The sequence below is a fragment of the Anopheles maculipalpis genome, chromosome X (assembly GCF_943734695.1).
Source record: "Anopheles maculipalpis chromosome X, idAnoMacuDA_375_x, whole genome shotgun sequence".
Lineage (NCBI taxonomy): Eukaryota > Metazoa > Arthropoda > Insecta > Diptera > Culicidae > Anopheles > Anopheles maculipalpis.
The window spans coordinates 20,181,861-20,198,520 of NC_064870.1; the positions used below are offsets into that span (position 1 = coordinate 20,181,861).

The following is a 16,660-nucleotide window of genomic DNA, read 5'->3' on the forward strand; positions in this document are numbered from 1 at the left end:
TTCCGAAAAGTTTGAGTTTAAATGGACTGAACATGAACATGAATCATTAAAATTGTTTTGGGCGGGAAATTTAAGCTAATGAGTTTGTATATTAGACCAGGGTGCCAAACTTTGTCAAATGCTTTTTCCAGGTCTAATAATACTAATCCTGTTGATTTTTTTATGTTGCGATTTGACACTCACAAGTAAGTCTTTGTAATTGGTTGATGGTTGAAAGTCCTCGTTGAAAACCGAACTGGTAGTGGGGTATTATGTTATTGCTATTTACATGCTTTGTAATTTGCTTTTCTATTATTTTTTCTAGGATTTTCCCAAGACAGCTTAATAAGCTGATGGGTTTGTAACTTTCGGGTTTACTAGGATCTTTGTTAGTCTTCGGAATTGGGATCAGTTTCGCTTTTTTCCTAACAGTTGGGAAATAATTAAGTATAACTGTTAGATAGATAAGACCCTTTTAAGGCAGCTTTTTTAGTGAACGATTATTTACCAGATCAAGTCCCTGTGATTTTTTCTTGTTTTAAGGTTTAATATTATCTTTTTAACTTGTTGAGGTTTGCATGTGATTCTTGCATCATGGCTAATAAGTGTTTCGTGATAACTTAGAAAGTTGTTTACTCCATTTACAACTTTGTTGTTTAAGGAGCTGGCATCATTATATGTAGAATAATTTGCTTTTACAACTTGATTTTTAAGGGTTTTGATTGGTTTTTAAGGATTTCGAGTTTTTCATTATCTGTTGCTAGTAAGTCATTGTTATGTTTTAGAGGAGGTATAGTGTGCAGATTACCTTCCATAATATTGAGAAACTTCCAAAACCTATTATTTTGAGGTCCGACATTCATTTTCTTAAGGTTTTCAGCCCATGCTGTGTTTCGAATTTGTTTTATCTCAGAGTTAATTTCTTCAGTCATTCTATTGTAATGTGTCTTCAATGTTAAGTTGCGCCTATCTCTTTGCCATCGACGCCTCACTATGTTCCTTTTTTTGATTTTGGATAATATGCTAGTTGGAAGGATTATCCTGTATTTGTCGGGAATGCTTAATGGAACATATTTAGTATGGGCAATGTGTATTGTACTGGTCAGGTAATTCATCATAATGTCGACTTGGGATTCGTGTTTAATATTATTTAAATTTAGTTCTGTTAAATGTAGTCTGCTATTAATGAAAGCTTGATAACCGGTCCAATTTGCCATTGCGTAATTTGGTTCGCGTTGTGATGATCTGGTATTTATGTTATTGGTCGTTATATCGAAATATACTGGAAGGTGAATAGATAGAAGGAGAATGATTTGGATCATTTGGGATGTATGTGAGGTCCACAGGATGGAGGATGGTAAAATTACCTCTTTGAATTTCATCAACGAGGGTTTTACCCATCCTGTTGGATCTAACGCAATTCCAAAGCTGATGTCGGGCATTAAAGTCGCCGAAAATTACAAAACTATCACGGATATTGTTCAGAGCTCTGATGTCATGTCTAAAGCTGTAAGTGTCAGTGTTTCCACCTGGGTTGTAAATTGACACAATATTAATTAAGCCTAGTTGTGTTGGTACGGATATTCCTATTGCTTCAATTATTTTTAGTTTAGGTAGTTTAAGTGCAGCATAGTTTAGTTTCTTAGTAATTATTATTGCAACCCCACCTTTTTCGCCAGGGTATCTATCTAACCTAAGAATTTTAAAATCTGAGTGTGAAAAATGTATAGTTGGTTTTAAGAAGGTTTCACTAATTGCAGCAATGTCAATTTTTTTAAGGTTAGAAAATTAAATAGTTCTACACTTTTGTTGCGAATACCGTTGGCATTCCAATATAAGACTTTAAGCTTGTCCTTATTTGCCATTTGGGAAACAATACTTGACTGTTATCTGTACAATTACAGATATTATGTCTTTTTTTGAGCTCCTTAGATCGATGTACATGTCTTATAATATCTGCCCTATTTCGCTTAGGTCGATGTTGAGATCAAACTGACGATTATCAGTTCGGGTCTTCAGGGCATTGCTGTAATTCATAGCATGCGGCGTAGGCTTTTGAACTTTTTCCAAGCACGGAAATTCAGCTTGCTCAAAAGTAAATTGTGTTTCTTTAGGTCTTATATTTTTAGATTTACTAACAGTTACACGTGTTGAACACCCCTGGAAATTGGCAGTGTGGTGGTCGCCGCAGTTCGCACAGCGTAGCTTAGAAGGTGCGATCTTACCGTCCGGGCTTGTAGTCGTGAGGCTCAACGGACAGGATTTTGAAATGTGCGTATCAGCACATTTCACGCACACGGGTTTAAGATGACAATTTGCGTTGCCATGTCCAAATTGCTGGCAATTTCTACACTGAATCGGTCCGTTGGATGAAGCGTAATACTCGAAGTAAACGCGATGATGGTTCACAGCACGAATGTTTTTGAGTTCACTAAGAGTTATGGACCCTTTGACAAAATGCAGCAAGTATAGCATTTGATCGTCAAACTTCTTCTTTTTGATATGGAGCTTTTTAATTGCCTGCGGTTTTACATTTAGGTGTTCTAAGGAGGATTGAACTTCGTCAATTGTGTAGTCGGGTAAGCCAAACAGGACAGGACAGATGCGTGTAAAATAGCGTGCTAGTACATTTGAGCTCCTCTACCACTTTACGGAAATCCGTGGTGTTTGTTGTACTTACTATTATACCTTTTGTAGTAGTATTTGTGGTGTAATGCCCAACACCTACAGACGTTATTTTTCGATGTACATCTCCTACTGATGTACCACATACGATGATCGGTGGGACACGTTCTGCTTTACGTGGTGTGAGAAAATCTCACTTTTATTACTGGCTGTAAAGTTTTCTTATCCGAGAGAAAAAAAACCGTGACCACTTCGCGCCGTTCCGTTTGAGAGTGTGTATTCCTCTGTCAATTGAGTTCATTACAATTTGCAAGTTCATTCCTAATTCTAAAGTTCATTTTGCTCTAGATGATTTCATGTAACTAACTTATCCCTTTTCGTTCGTCAGTGAAATATTTCATGAAACCTGAATTTAAACATTCCCGGCCACCAAAGAAGGAACTTCTTTTAATTCATGAAACTTATAGAAAACTCGCTACCGATGCTTAGCATCGATTTATAGCAGAGTGTGACCGTTGTGCTATCGATCGTTGATCGATTATTCTCTATACCTGGGTGTTTGTTTACATTGCTAACGGAAGTGTGATTGCCTAACATGTGTCATACAAAGTTTCAGTATTTGGTAACAATGCGATTCTGGCCGTTGCTCGTACAACTTCCTTTCCTGCGGCTGTGCGTAGCGTTACAACTCTAACTATACCGTCCTTCCCTGGATGTAACGCTGTGATTCTTCCCATTGGCCACAAGGTAGGTGGAACATTATCTTCTTTAATGATCGCCAGTTGCCCTTCTTTTAGTTCTACCGGTTGCACTGAATATTGCTTCGCGCGAGCTTGAAGCTGCTGCAGGTATTCCGGATACCAACGCGACCATATGCATTGAAGATGCTTTTGAATTAGCTGAAACTCCTTTAACCTGTTCGACGCAACCTGTCTTCTATCAACCTGTGGCACAGACAACATATTCGACCCTACCAAAAAATGACCGGGCGTGAGCGGTTCCATGTCTGAAGGCTCACTTGATAACGGAATCAGCGGTCGAGAATTCAAGCACTGTTCGACCTGTGCCAGCAGTGTAATCATGCCCTCCTGAGGCTCGTGCCTCCTAACGTGCGGATGATGTGTTGTTTCGCCGATCGTACCGAAGCCTCCCACAGCCCTCCAAAGTGTGGTGCCCGTGGTGGAATGAATTTCCACTGTATACCATCGTTGGCACACCAGTTGAAAATCTCATTGCGTTCGCGATCACTGCATTTAAGCATCTCATAAGTGCGATGAAGCTCGTGTGCAGCTCCCTTGAATGTGGTGGCGTTATCCGAATGAAGTTCCGCGATCTTGCCCCTGCGAGCCATGAAGCGTCGTAGTGCTGCCAAGAAGGCATCGGTAGTGAGATCGCTCACTAGTTCAATGTGGACAGCCCTGGTTGCGAAACACACAAAGATTGCAATGTACGCCTTTGTGGCATTTCGGTTGCGTACGGTCGACTTCAAGAATACTGGCCCACAGTAATCGATGCCACTCACCAAAAAGGGCCTTGTCGGTGAAACCCTTGAAGCAGGCAGGTCCGCGACGGATTGTTTCACCAGTATAGGCTTAACCTTGAAACATTTGTGACAGCGGTGGAACACAGCCTTCGTTAAATTGCGTCCACCAATGATCCAAAACCGTTGACGATGCATGGATAGTAATAGTTCCGGACCGGCATGCAAATATTTCTCATGGTATGCTGTTGCCAGTAAGACCGCCAGTTGATGTTTTAAACAAATAGTATCGGATGCTTCGATGACTCTTCCATGTCAACTGCTGGCTCCCACACGAGTCCCAGTGTTGATACAGATTGTGGATCTTGCCATTCGTGTGTTGGAAGAACTGCCAAATCTTCTGATGGGACACCCTTCAGTACTTCCGGTGCGTTGGATGCCCACTTTTTTAATGAGAAGCCTACCGAGTTAAGAATTCCCGTGATCTGGCTTCGTATCTCGATTGCATCGGCTACGTCTTCTGTTCTCGTTAGCAAGTCATCTACGTAGAAATCATGAAGAACTGCAGTCACTGCCTTTGGAAATTGTATTTGATGATCGTATGCAATTTGTTTTAAGGTTCGGGTTGCCAGAAATGATGCGGATGCGGTACCATAGGTTACCGTTTGTAATTAGAAGGTTTGAATAGGCTCTGTGGGATTGTATCTGTACCGAATACGAAGGTATCTTTGGTCGTCGTCATCATGGCGAATTTGGCGGTACATTTTTTCGACATCTGCTGATAGTGCTATCGCATGTGATCGAAATCGAACGATTATTGTGAAGAGATCGTCCTGAATCACAGGCCCAACCAACAGTTTGTCGTTCAACGAGTATCCAGAAGCCGATTTGCATGATGCATCGAATACTACTCGTACCTTTGTGGTTGTGCTCGTTTCCTTTACCACCGCGTGATGAGGAAGATAGTAGTGCTCGCCGGAATCATCGACTGGATCGGTAAGACGTTTCATGTGGCCGAGCTGTTCGTACTCCTTCATGAATTTGGTATACTTTTCCTTCATTGTAGGGTTGCACATCAATCGACGTTCTACTGCTAGGAGCCGACGATCCGCAATCGCCTTGGACGCTCCTAAAACGATACTTGGATTAGAAGTCTGCGGTAAACGTACAACATACCTGCCCGATGTATCTCTTGTTGTATTGGCCACGAAATGCTTCTCGTAAGCATCTTCTTCCGCTGACAATGCTGGATCACCGCTAATCGTCTCGATTTTCCAGAATCGTTCCATAATCGAATCCAGCGAAGATGTACTGCTGCTAGCCAGGTGGCACAAACGCGAATCATGCGAAATGCCTGATGATGCATTGCCAGCAACGACCCAACCAAATGGCGTCTCTACAAGCCAAGGTTTCCCTTTCCCGAGGAAACGTTTCTTACCAGAATAGAGCTCCCAATACGAGTCTCCACCAATTATGACATCGATCTTGCCAGGCACATGGAACAAAGGATCCGCGAGTGGCAAGTCAGGGATTTTCCACGCCGACGCATCGATAGGTGCCGTTGGAATTTGGAAGAATGGAGGGTCAACAACGAGCAACTCGAGTTGACAAGCATGCGTGTGGTTCCTAGATGCCACGGTTGCAACGATTGAACCCTTCACCTGTTGCACTTTGTTCGCGATGCTCGAGACCGACACGTTCACCTTGTTTCGAGGTGTCCCAAGCAGCTTCCGAGCTAGCGGCTCGGAGATGAAATTCGACATGGAGCCGGCGTCGAGGAGCGCCCGTGCCTCATGTCTCACACCATAATCGTCCACGATGTTCCAAAAACACCATACCGTTATTGTTTTGCACTGCCATAGAAACTTTTGAATCCACCGCCGGAATATGTAGAAGCGTATGATGACACTGACGACACGTACGGCACAAATAATCCGAGTTACACTGTTTAACCTGGTGTGAATCACTCAAACAGTTCCAACACAAATGCTTCGACGACACAATTTCACTACGTTGCTCCACGTCTTTTCCGTTGAATACCGGACAGCTCCTTAAAAAGTGACTGTCGACACATTGCAACGGACACTTATTGTTTGCAGTACCGGGGGGAGATGACCGCGAGGAAATTGCGTGTGTTATAGATCTACGTGGAGCGGCAGAACGTAGTTTGCCGGCCACCTTACTCTCACTATCGGTCGAAACACTCGCGAAGTTATTAGTCGATTTCAAGATTTGTATTCGGTCCTGTACAAACTCGATCACGTCTCTATAACGATCTTTCGTGAAATGCACTGAGTATTTCTCCCACGCTAATAGGGTAGCACGATCCAACTTCATCAACAGCATGTTGGATAACGGTGTGTCCCACGAATCTACCGACTCGTTCAGTTTCACAAAACCGTTCACGTATCGCGAAAATTCGTCCACTAAGCTGGTAAGTTTTATCACACACTCCGATTGCACTCCGGAAAGATGGTGTAGCTTACGATAATATTCCCGTATGAGCAACCGCGGATTGTCATATCGTTTCAGAAGCGCGGACCAAGTCACTGAGTAGTTATCTGCCGTTAACTGCGTATGTTCAAAGGGAAGCGCCGCTTCCCCCTTTAACGACGACAGCAGATATCCCAACTTTGCAATCGATGGAAGCACCGGTGAGGCATCGATCATCACGATGAAGCGGTCATGAAACGACAGCCATTTCGTTTGATCCCCATCGATAGATGGTAGTTCGATTTTTGGAAGGTGCAGATGTGGCGCGTTGGGCCTACCAAACGCGAGCGTGGAAGAGCCATGCCTGACGTATCGTTCAAAGAACTTTCGTCCCTTGGAAGCCTTTCCCGCAGAAAAGCCTTCAGCTTCCTGCACCGCTCCTCAACGTTGATTCGCTCGATGATGCATGCTTCGATCGCTTCGTTGCTGTCGTCGAGCTCCTCCAGCTTTGCTACTGCAGCGAAGAACCCTTACTTGTACCTTTCCAGGTCTTCTAACACTTATGGGATTTGCTTTGCATCATCCCCAGAAAACTGTTCCTTGAACCGTTCGAGCGCACTTATATTCTCCAACGCAATCCGCTTCCGTAACTGAATTGGCTTTAGTTTTTTATCCATTTCACGAATAAAACACTCACGGTAAGTAAAGAGTCACACGAAAGAACACGTTACCGCTTGGCGCGAAATTTCAAACGATGGCGATGACCGAATCGTTGGCCGTTGCCCTTGATGCAGAGCGTTATTCCGAGCCCTTGATGCAGAGCGTTATCCCGAGCCCTTGATGCAGAGCGATGAATAAAAATCCGAAAACTTGACAATCCGGTTCGAAGGACCAAAAATGTGAGAAAATCTTACTTAAATTACTGGCTGTAAAGTTTCCTTTGCCGAGAGAAAAAAACCGTGATCACTTCGCGCCGTTCCGTTTGAGAGTGTGTATTCCTCTGTCAATTGAGTTCATTACAATTTGGAAGTTCATTCCTAATTCTAAAGTTCATTTTGCTCTAGATGATTTCATGTAACTAACTTATCTAGTGCAAGCCATTTTCGTTCGTCAGTGAAATATTTCATGAAACCTGAATTTAAACTCCTGGCTTGATTGAGATCGTGTTGTGAGGAATTTCTTCGGTGTCACTAAGGAGCTCGTATTCGTTGCTAGTAGCCACCGTTGCAGAACTATTGTTCACGTTTAAAGATTCGAGGGAGGCTTTACGAGGCCTACCTCGTTGTTTTTTTACCTCGGTCCATGTCAGTGGACCGAGATGGTGCTCGCTTTCTGGTCGTCTCCAATACGTACAAAATATAATTGCGCACTAATACTTGTTAATTCTTCCTTAAGCCTGTCCTAATTCAATGCAAGGCACGTCCGTACTGGGCGGTAGCTCGAGGTGGAATGAAATGCCTCAATGTGTCACAAACTCTTCAGCATGAAACGTCCAATTTGGATGAAGCTGCAGACTTGTTATGGCATACATTAGAAAGTGCAATGAGCACTTTGGTTACAGAAAGGACAATCGTAACAAGAGAAACTAGTAAATGGTATACTTTGGAACTTTTACGTGATAAACGGAAGAGAGACAAGGCATACAAAACATTTATTAGATCAAACTCGGCATATGATTGGTCTGCATATACGAGACTAAGAAATCTTTACAGCAAGAACCTCAAAACAACACGTAAAAATTACTTTTGCAATGAGATATCAAAGCATAAAGGTAACAGTAAAGAGCTTTGGAAAGTACTTAAAACTATGTCTAAAGTACTTAAACTAAAGTCAAATAAATCACGCGTTTCTGTAGTTAGATTTGATGATGTGGTTGAATCCGATTGATAATTCCATCATTTGTAACAAATTTAACTCTTTTTTTGTAAACAGTGTTTTGCAGATAAATCAAAACATTGATTCTGTTAGTGAACCTGAATTTTTGTTAAGAAATGAAACACCAGAACACCGATTCAAATTTCAGAAGGTCACACTAGAGGAACTTAAAACGATTTGTTTCAACCTGACAAAAACGGCAGGCCTAGGGAATGTGAATTCAAAGACAATTCAGGACTGCTTCTATGTGATAGGAGAAAGCCTTCTTATGGTGATTAATGCATCGCTAGAGAGTGGTTGTATTCCAAAAACATGGAAGGAGTCATTGGTAATACCTATTCCTAAAGTGAACGGTGCTGTCAATGCAGAAGACTTTCGTCCCATCAACATGCTCCATGTACTGGAAAAAATTCTTGAGATTGTAATGAAGGAGCATTTGGTGCAGTTTCAGAATGGACACGAGCTATTGATTCGCGAGCAGTCGGGATATAGGCAACGACATGAAACAGATTTTGAAATCTTGTGAGATCAATCTTTTTGCTGACGATACTGTTATGTTTATCTCGCACAAAGACATCAAACAAGCGGAGTCTCTCATTAATCTCGATTTGAACGGTCTAGATGTTTGGTTGAAGTACAAAAAGCTGGCATTAAACATAAAAAAGACAAGTTCCATGATAATGACTACCAGTGGTTGGACCAATCCTCCATCTATCGTTATAAATATGGAAACAATCGAAAGAACTCGTCAGGTGAAATACTTGGGGGTAATATTAGACGACAAGTTGAAATTCCACGCTCACATAGACTGGGTCATCACCAAAGTGGCAAAGAAGTGTGGAGTGATTAGTAGGCTGGCAAACGATCTCGATTTTTTCGGGAACGTCTACCTCTACAAATCACTAATATCCCCACACTTTGATTTCTGCTCTTCCATTTTGTTGTTCGGCAATAAGGGGGAAATTATTCGGCTTCAACGGTTGCAAAATCGTATTATGAGGCTAATTTTGGGTTGTGGTCGACGTACATCGTCCGCTGTTATGCTGGATATCCTGCAATGGATGTCTGTAGAGCAAAGGATTTTGTATCAGACCATGACATTTGTATATCGACTATTGAACAACCTATTCCCAGAGTATCTGGGAGAGAGAATAGTGCGGGGATCTGACGTTCACAGGTACTGTACACGCAGAGCTGATGAGGCCAGAGTCCCAAACTTACTATCTCATTGTGCTAGGAACTCGTTGTATTTCAAAGGGACTCAACGGTACAACAGAATGCCCAGGGAATTAAAAAACGCGAGCAGCTTACAGGAGTTCAAGCGTAGGTGTGCTGTGTATGTCAAACAAACTGTGTAATGTTAAATATGTCTAGATGTCCATGTCACTCTGTGTTGTGTAACTGCACTTGTCATAATGATCTAGATGATGATGATGATTGTGTAATTTTTGTAATTTTGTGTACTTTTAATTAAAAAAAAAGAAATAAAAATAAAGTGTTCACGGTCTGGAAGTTCACAACGGAATTCATACATTGATGGTTGTATGTGGCCGAGTTCGCAGATATGGATTTCCCTGCTTCGGAAGGTAGTGCCCTAACCCACCCGTAGGTGTTAGAGGAACTGGCCATATGCATGTCGCAGCGGTGTTCTTAAACGTGGTGGACCAGTCCCATTCCTCGGTCGCTGGTACGCTACGTAAAGGATACCATGAAATACCATTGTCGTGAAGGAAGTCTCATTTCTTCCTCGGTGGAATTGTGTTGGTCTTATCAGATATGTTGATGACTTGTTGGAATCCCCGAAATGCTCTTCGACGCCCCCACTTACGGTTTATTAATTTTTTATTATACAATTAGAGTAAAAACATCGTAAAGATAATTCCGTCCTTCTCAAACCTGTGTTGGGGTAAGCGGTGGGACTTATCATCATCATTATCATTACCTCAGTTACCACTTTTATCAACTACAGGAAGATAAGACAACGAAAATCATCCTGCTCTGACTTATGGACATGTCAATCAATAATATACAACAAATTTTAAAGGAGGAGAATCTGACTCCAGTGGCAATTAAAAAGCTAGCGATGAAACACAAGCGACACGAGGGACAAGCTGTGTACTTGCTACATTTCGACAAAGGAGCGGTCGAGCTTAAAGTACTACGCACGATAACTGCACTTGATCATCAGAAAGTGAATTGGAAATATTACTCCAATAGGAGCGGTGTAATGCAGTGCAAAAATTGCCAGAGTTTCGGACACGGCGGTGATAATTGTTTTAGGCAGCCAAAATGCATCAAATGCGGGGATAATCACACTCCTACAGCATGCCCATTAGCTAAAGCTTGTACGGATGCGGTAATACCAACGCACAAGTTAAAGTGTGCGAACTGTTGAGGTAACCACATAGCCAATTACACAGGCTGTCCGAATCGAAAATCGAATCGAAGTTAAAAGCAGCAAAGGGAAGTCAACGAACCTCGAAAACGCAAATTAGACAGGTAACGTTCTCAAACAGTAACTTTCCTCTCCTCATGAACCCTAATTCTTCCCAATCCCTGAACCAGAGAACGGATGACACTCGCATTCCTCACATCCATATTCCCCAATCGGCATCGTACGCAGATGTCACAAATGCCGGCTCGAAAGAACTCTTTGGACCAGACGAACTCGCGGTAATAATAACTGGAACTTTTGCTAACCTTCGTAAATCAACCAAACCATCACCAAAGAAGACCAAATCATTGTCGTATTTAAGATAGCTCAAAAATTCTGTTTCGCTTAAAATGGATAATACAGCAAATATCAATTAGCATTACAAACAAAAAACTAGACGTTTTTAATTGTCTAATCACTCACTCAATAAATGTGATGGCAATTCCACAATCATTTTTAAAACCTGGTCAACGTTTTAGCATACCAAAATGCCAAGTTAATAGGTTGGGGGGCGTCTTCAGGGGCCAAAAAGAAGAACATTATTGCTTGTAAGAAGCTGTAGAAAGCACGAGTTGTTGCGTGGATTTAACTTGGACGTAATTGAAGCCATTAGAGTAAAAATCTTTATCCTGAAAACTCCTGTAACATTAATTTCCGCATATCACCCGGTTGGAAATGCCAATATAGCTAGCTTCAAGAAAAATTTTAAAAAATTAACAAATACAACTTGTAATTATTATATGTTTGGAGACCTTAACGCACGTCATAGATTTTGGAACTGCGTATCTGCTAATCAAGCAGGAAAATCCCTATATGAGGAAATTCGAAAAGGGCAATTTTTAATATACTTTTCGGATATTCCGTCAAATTCGAAATGCTCACCGTCGACAATTGATGTTGTTTTAACAAATAACAATTTCGATATTTCCAACCCGGTTACTCTCACAGAACTATCTTCCGATCATCTACCAGTCTCTTTTCGAATCACAAACACAACCCCTATTAACAAACCTGACAGACAAGTATTTAACTATTCCAAAGCTAACTGGCAGTTATTCAAAAGCTTATCAAAAATAGATTCAACACAACTGATTTGGATTTGAGCATTGTTCAAACATCACAAATTGACGAATTAATAACTATAGTTACGGATACCATCCATACGGCCCATAATATTGCTGTACACTGGGTAAATATAATTTAATACTACCTGTTAATGTGTTGGCACTTATCAAAATTCGCAATAAATTCAGGAAAGTGGCAGAGACATAGGCATAACACAACATTCAAATCAACTTATCTCTGACTTAAGGCTACTATTCAAACCAAATTGAACTTAGTTCAGAACGCCGCTTGGTCAAGCAATCTGGAATCGATCAATAACACACACAAGAATAATAATAAAAAAAAAATAGAATGTGAAATTTAGTTAACACATTGAAAAATGTACCTACTACAATTCAGCTAAAGGAAGCTACAGCTCTTCTGTTGACCTCAATCAAAACAATCAGAAATATTAAAAGCAAAAAATCCACCGGCATGGACCAAATAAACAATAAAATGATAAAACATCTTCCTAAAAATATAATTGTCTTATTAAATTTCATAATGAATAGTGCACTTAAGCTAGGTTACTTTCCAAGTAGTTGGAAAATAAGTGCATAAGTGGTCCCCATTCCAAAAATTGGAAAAGACCTGAGTATTGCTTCAAATTACCGACCAATTAGTCTTCGTAGTTGCGGCGGTGCCGCAACAAGAAGCTTTAAAAAATCCACAGGTCTTGTAATGCTCGATACAGAAAAAGCGTTCAATACTGTAAGGTTTAATGGTCTAATTGCCAAACTTATCAAACTACGTTTCCCCAACTATTCAATTCATATAATAAGAAGTTTCATTACTAATACAAACAACAAAATAATCATTAACTCAGCCACTTCGGAATCATACACTCCTTGTGCCGCGGTACCACAAGGAAGCGTTATTTCTCCGCTATTATTTAACATATACATTTCCGATATCCCAAAAATGAGATATTGTAAGCAATATCTCTATGCTGAGGATTTCGCCATAACGGCATCCGGTAAAAGAGCAAATAAAATTATAAATAACCTAAATTCAGCTCTTAATTCATATTCAAATTATTGACAGAAATGGACATTTAAAATTAACAACAATAAATCCGAAGAGATTTTTTTCACCCGATTCACTTGTACAAAAAAAAAATACCCGACTGACAAATTAAGGTATCAAATGCAAACATTCCCTGGAAACAAACCGTAAAGTATCTGGGAATGACTTTTGACAAGAGAATGACGTTCAAGCCGCATATTGAAAACACAATCATGAGATGTACAAAAGTTTTTCGTAGTCTGTACAGCCTACTCAACAGAAAATCCAAGTTAAATTTAGACAATAAGCTCTTGTTATATGCTGCTGTAATATGGCCCAACATTACCTATGCCTCTCCAGTTTGGGAATCGTTTTAGCACACTCATAAACTTAGATTGCAAAGAATTCAAAACAAATTTTTGAAAACTATCTTAAATGTAACACCTTGGTTCAGAACTAGAACTTTTTACAGAGTTTGCCGTATTCCTACCATTGAAGAATTCATAAGAAAACTAAACCATAGCTACAACATAAGATGCAGAAATAATAATATAAACCTGCAACTAATTTAAAAAAAAACAAAAAACATTCCTTTCCTCTGATTATTACAAATTTCCTGGATCCCTAACAATCCTTATGTTCCTAAAACCTAACATCCTACAAGTTATTGAAAATGTTAAAGCAAAAAGTTACAAATGTAGGCAATATAATTTAGATCTAAGAATTAGTCTGTAACATTAGATAATAATTAGGAATAGGAGACAAAAACACACTTTTTTATCTTATTATGAAGTAGTTGTTTTTTTTTTTGCTAATTTTTCCTACTCTTGCATTTAAATACTATTATTTGTCAAAATTTTTGCATTCCAACTGACACAGCAAAAAGTTTTTAGTATATAGCGAGGAAAAAAAAGTTGTAGAACCCGCTGTAAACAAGATGAGTTTATCACCAATAACGATTGAAAAAAATGTGCCATGAAATATACAAACACTACAACTATTACTCTTTTTACTACTACTACTACTACTATTACTACTACTACTACTACTACTACTACTACTACTACTATTACTACTACTACTACTACTACTACTACTACTACTACTGTGGAAACGATCTCAAAAAAATAAAAAAAATCTTCAGAGAAGTGCGAATATCGATGGGTCATTGATAGTGGTGCTAGTAGGTATATGTGTGGTGACCCGAAGCTCATAAAAGGTGTTGTGAAGTACGGTTCGAATGATGCAATTTCCATTACTTTGGGGGATGGGAAAATGACAATGGATTAGTCAGTTAAATTGCGGTGAAAGACATTTTATATGTCCCCAATTTAAATACTAATCTATTATCAGTGGCTTGTTTGTGTGCTGACAGTTATGACGAAATGTTTACGAAACGATGCCAGTTGAAACACCTCGTGCGGTCTTAAAATACGGTACGCAGTATGAGCATCGTAGGCAGTCTAATGTACATTGCGAATTCCGCTAGACCTGATATTGCGGCATGTGTTGGGATATTAGGCAGAACCAACCGAAAAAATGTTGCGGCGAAACGAATGGCTAGGTATTTGAAAGGAACAAAGAATTGGCTTTTACATCTCAGAGACAAAATACACCAAAGACTTGAGACATTTTCGGATGCTAATTGGGCAGGAGATGTTACTAGTAGAAAATCCACCACTGGAATTATGATTATGTATGCAGGAGGAGTTATTTCATGGACTAGTAGACGTCAGTGTTGTGTAAGCCTATCATCCATGGAGGCTTACACAACATATTGAGCACTTACGGAGGCATGTCAAGAAATAGTATGACAAAGGCATTTATTGGAAGATATGCCAGAAAGTACTAGTGAGCCAACAATAATATATGAATATAACCAATCATGTATTAGTTTCGTGGAATCAGGAAAGACTGCTATAAGATCAAAACATATAGAAACAAAACAAAACTATATAAAGGATTTGATAGAAAGGTACGTAGTTACGGTATTGTACAAAACCTTAAGGTGCGGTAAAAAACTCTATATTTTGTAAGGATTTAAATCTTTGGTAGAGTGTGTAAACATTGGGGAGGAGTGTTGGAAGTGAGCAACGTTTAAACAACGTTGGGTTAACTTGGAAAAATATGTACCTTAATGCATTTGTTGGGTTTGACACTTCCGTAACTCTGCATATATAAACCGATGCGTAATGTTAATTCTGACTGCCAGTAGCAATTGGACAACTGGCGAATTAGCGTATGAACTTAAAGAAGTAGCAACTGCGTCTTTCGTGTCTCATTTTAACATTAACAGGGCTATGGTAGTCCGGACTTGCTCCAGGTTCCGGAAGCGGATACAGGCGGTTATCGATGCTGAGGGTGGTTACTTTGATTAATTTGTGCAGCCAACATGGTAAGCTAAACTTCGTAGAAAATCATTTCTTCTTATTTGCTTTGTTAAAACAAAAGCATTGTTTTGTAATTCCCACAGGAACTCTCAAATTAATCGTGCTCAACGTATATGTTATACGCTATGGCTAGTGGTTAGTACAAACTTACAAACTCATCAACAGATTAAAAACTAATCAAAGTACTTAACAAAATAATTTATCATCTTAACACTAGGTTGTGCACCAATTGGTGAGCTGAGGCTGCTGCTGATGCTTGTAGCCGGTTGATGATGTTGTCTGTTATGTCGTTAAATTATGCTGTGCTGGCTGCATCGTAAAGCTCCTCAAGCCGTGTCCAGCGAGGAGCGTCCAGGATGAGTCGGAGGAATCTATTGCAGCTAGTTTGTACCGTTGTTCTATGGACATTGATCAAAGCTTGTTTACATTTTTCAACTCTCCAACCGGCTAGTATACATTTTCCATATCAATCGCACCGGCTTCCGTAACTATTTTCGATGATTCTGTATCTATTTTTGCAGATTCGCTAAGGTATTGGGCGTTTCTATATCAGTGGTCGAGTATTTTACAAGCGCTTGCGCTATTCTCTAAAGTTGGCCCTCCGCACGGTATCATTTGCATTACCCTGTATGGCGCATTGTGAATTGTTGTTGCTTTCCTACTTGCTTCCTATTCTTACTTGCAGATCTAAACATTAAATGCGCGTAGAGTCCGATGGCGCATGATTCAGCATACTAGACACCGGATGCTTAATATGCTGCTGCGAATTGATTCATTTTTATTGTTGCTGTTGGTATGCGAACATGCTGCGCACATTGGCCGTCGACGATGATGCTCGTCGCAAGTCGTAACGGATAAACATTTACGATGAACTCCATTGTGTCTCCTTTACCATGCAGGATATTGATTGCGGATCAGCACGATGACTAGAATGGTATGACGCAAAATAATAAAATTTGTAATGTATCTTGTGGGTGCGACCACATACAGGAGCAGGCGACAGCGGCGCCGGTCTTCAAATGGCAGGACCGGGGTTCATATCCCATCCGGACCGTCCCCCCGTAGTGAGGCCTGACTAACCAACTACGTGGTATCGGCAGTGTCTAGTAAGCCATTTCGATGGCCGGCATGATCTTAAAGTTCGTTAAGCCAAGAAAAAGAAGAAGAATGTGTCTTGTAAGACACAACACACACGAAAGCAAAGTTTGTAATTACTTCAACGCAGTCCAATTTGGCGGGCTATTGTAGAAAATTTCATATTGATATTTGCAAAGTTTCTCGAAATGAAATCTGATCAGGACATGGAATGTAACAACGAGAAGTTAAAATAAATAA

At 40.3% G+C, this 16,660-nt stretch overlaps 2 protein-coding genes across 2 annotated transcripts in view; both read right to left on the minus strand.

Annotated features, from left to right (window-relative positions):
* LOC126559692 (surfeit locus protein 4 homolog) overlaps positions 1 to 16,660 on the minus strand; it is a 464,744-nt gene that overhangs the window by 99,402 nt on the left and 348,682 nt on the right. The gene's annotated exons all lie outside the window — the stretch shown is intronic.
* LOC126564524 (uncharacterized) lies at positions 4,743 to 5,847 on the minus strand. Its single transcript, XM_050221598.1, has 2 exons — positions 5,002 to 5,847; positions 4,743 to 4,871 (listed from the first exon to the last, which is right to left on the minus strand). Exons 1-2 carry the CDS (start codon positions 5,845 to 5,847, stop codon positions 4,743 to 4,745), a joined length of 975 nt encoding a protein of 324 aa, XP_050077555.1.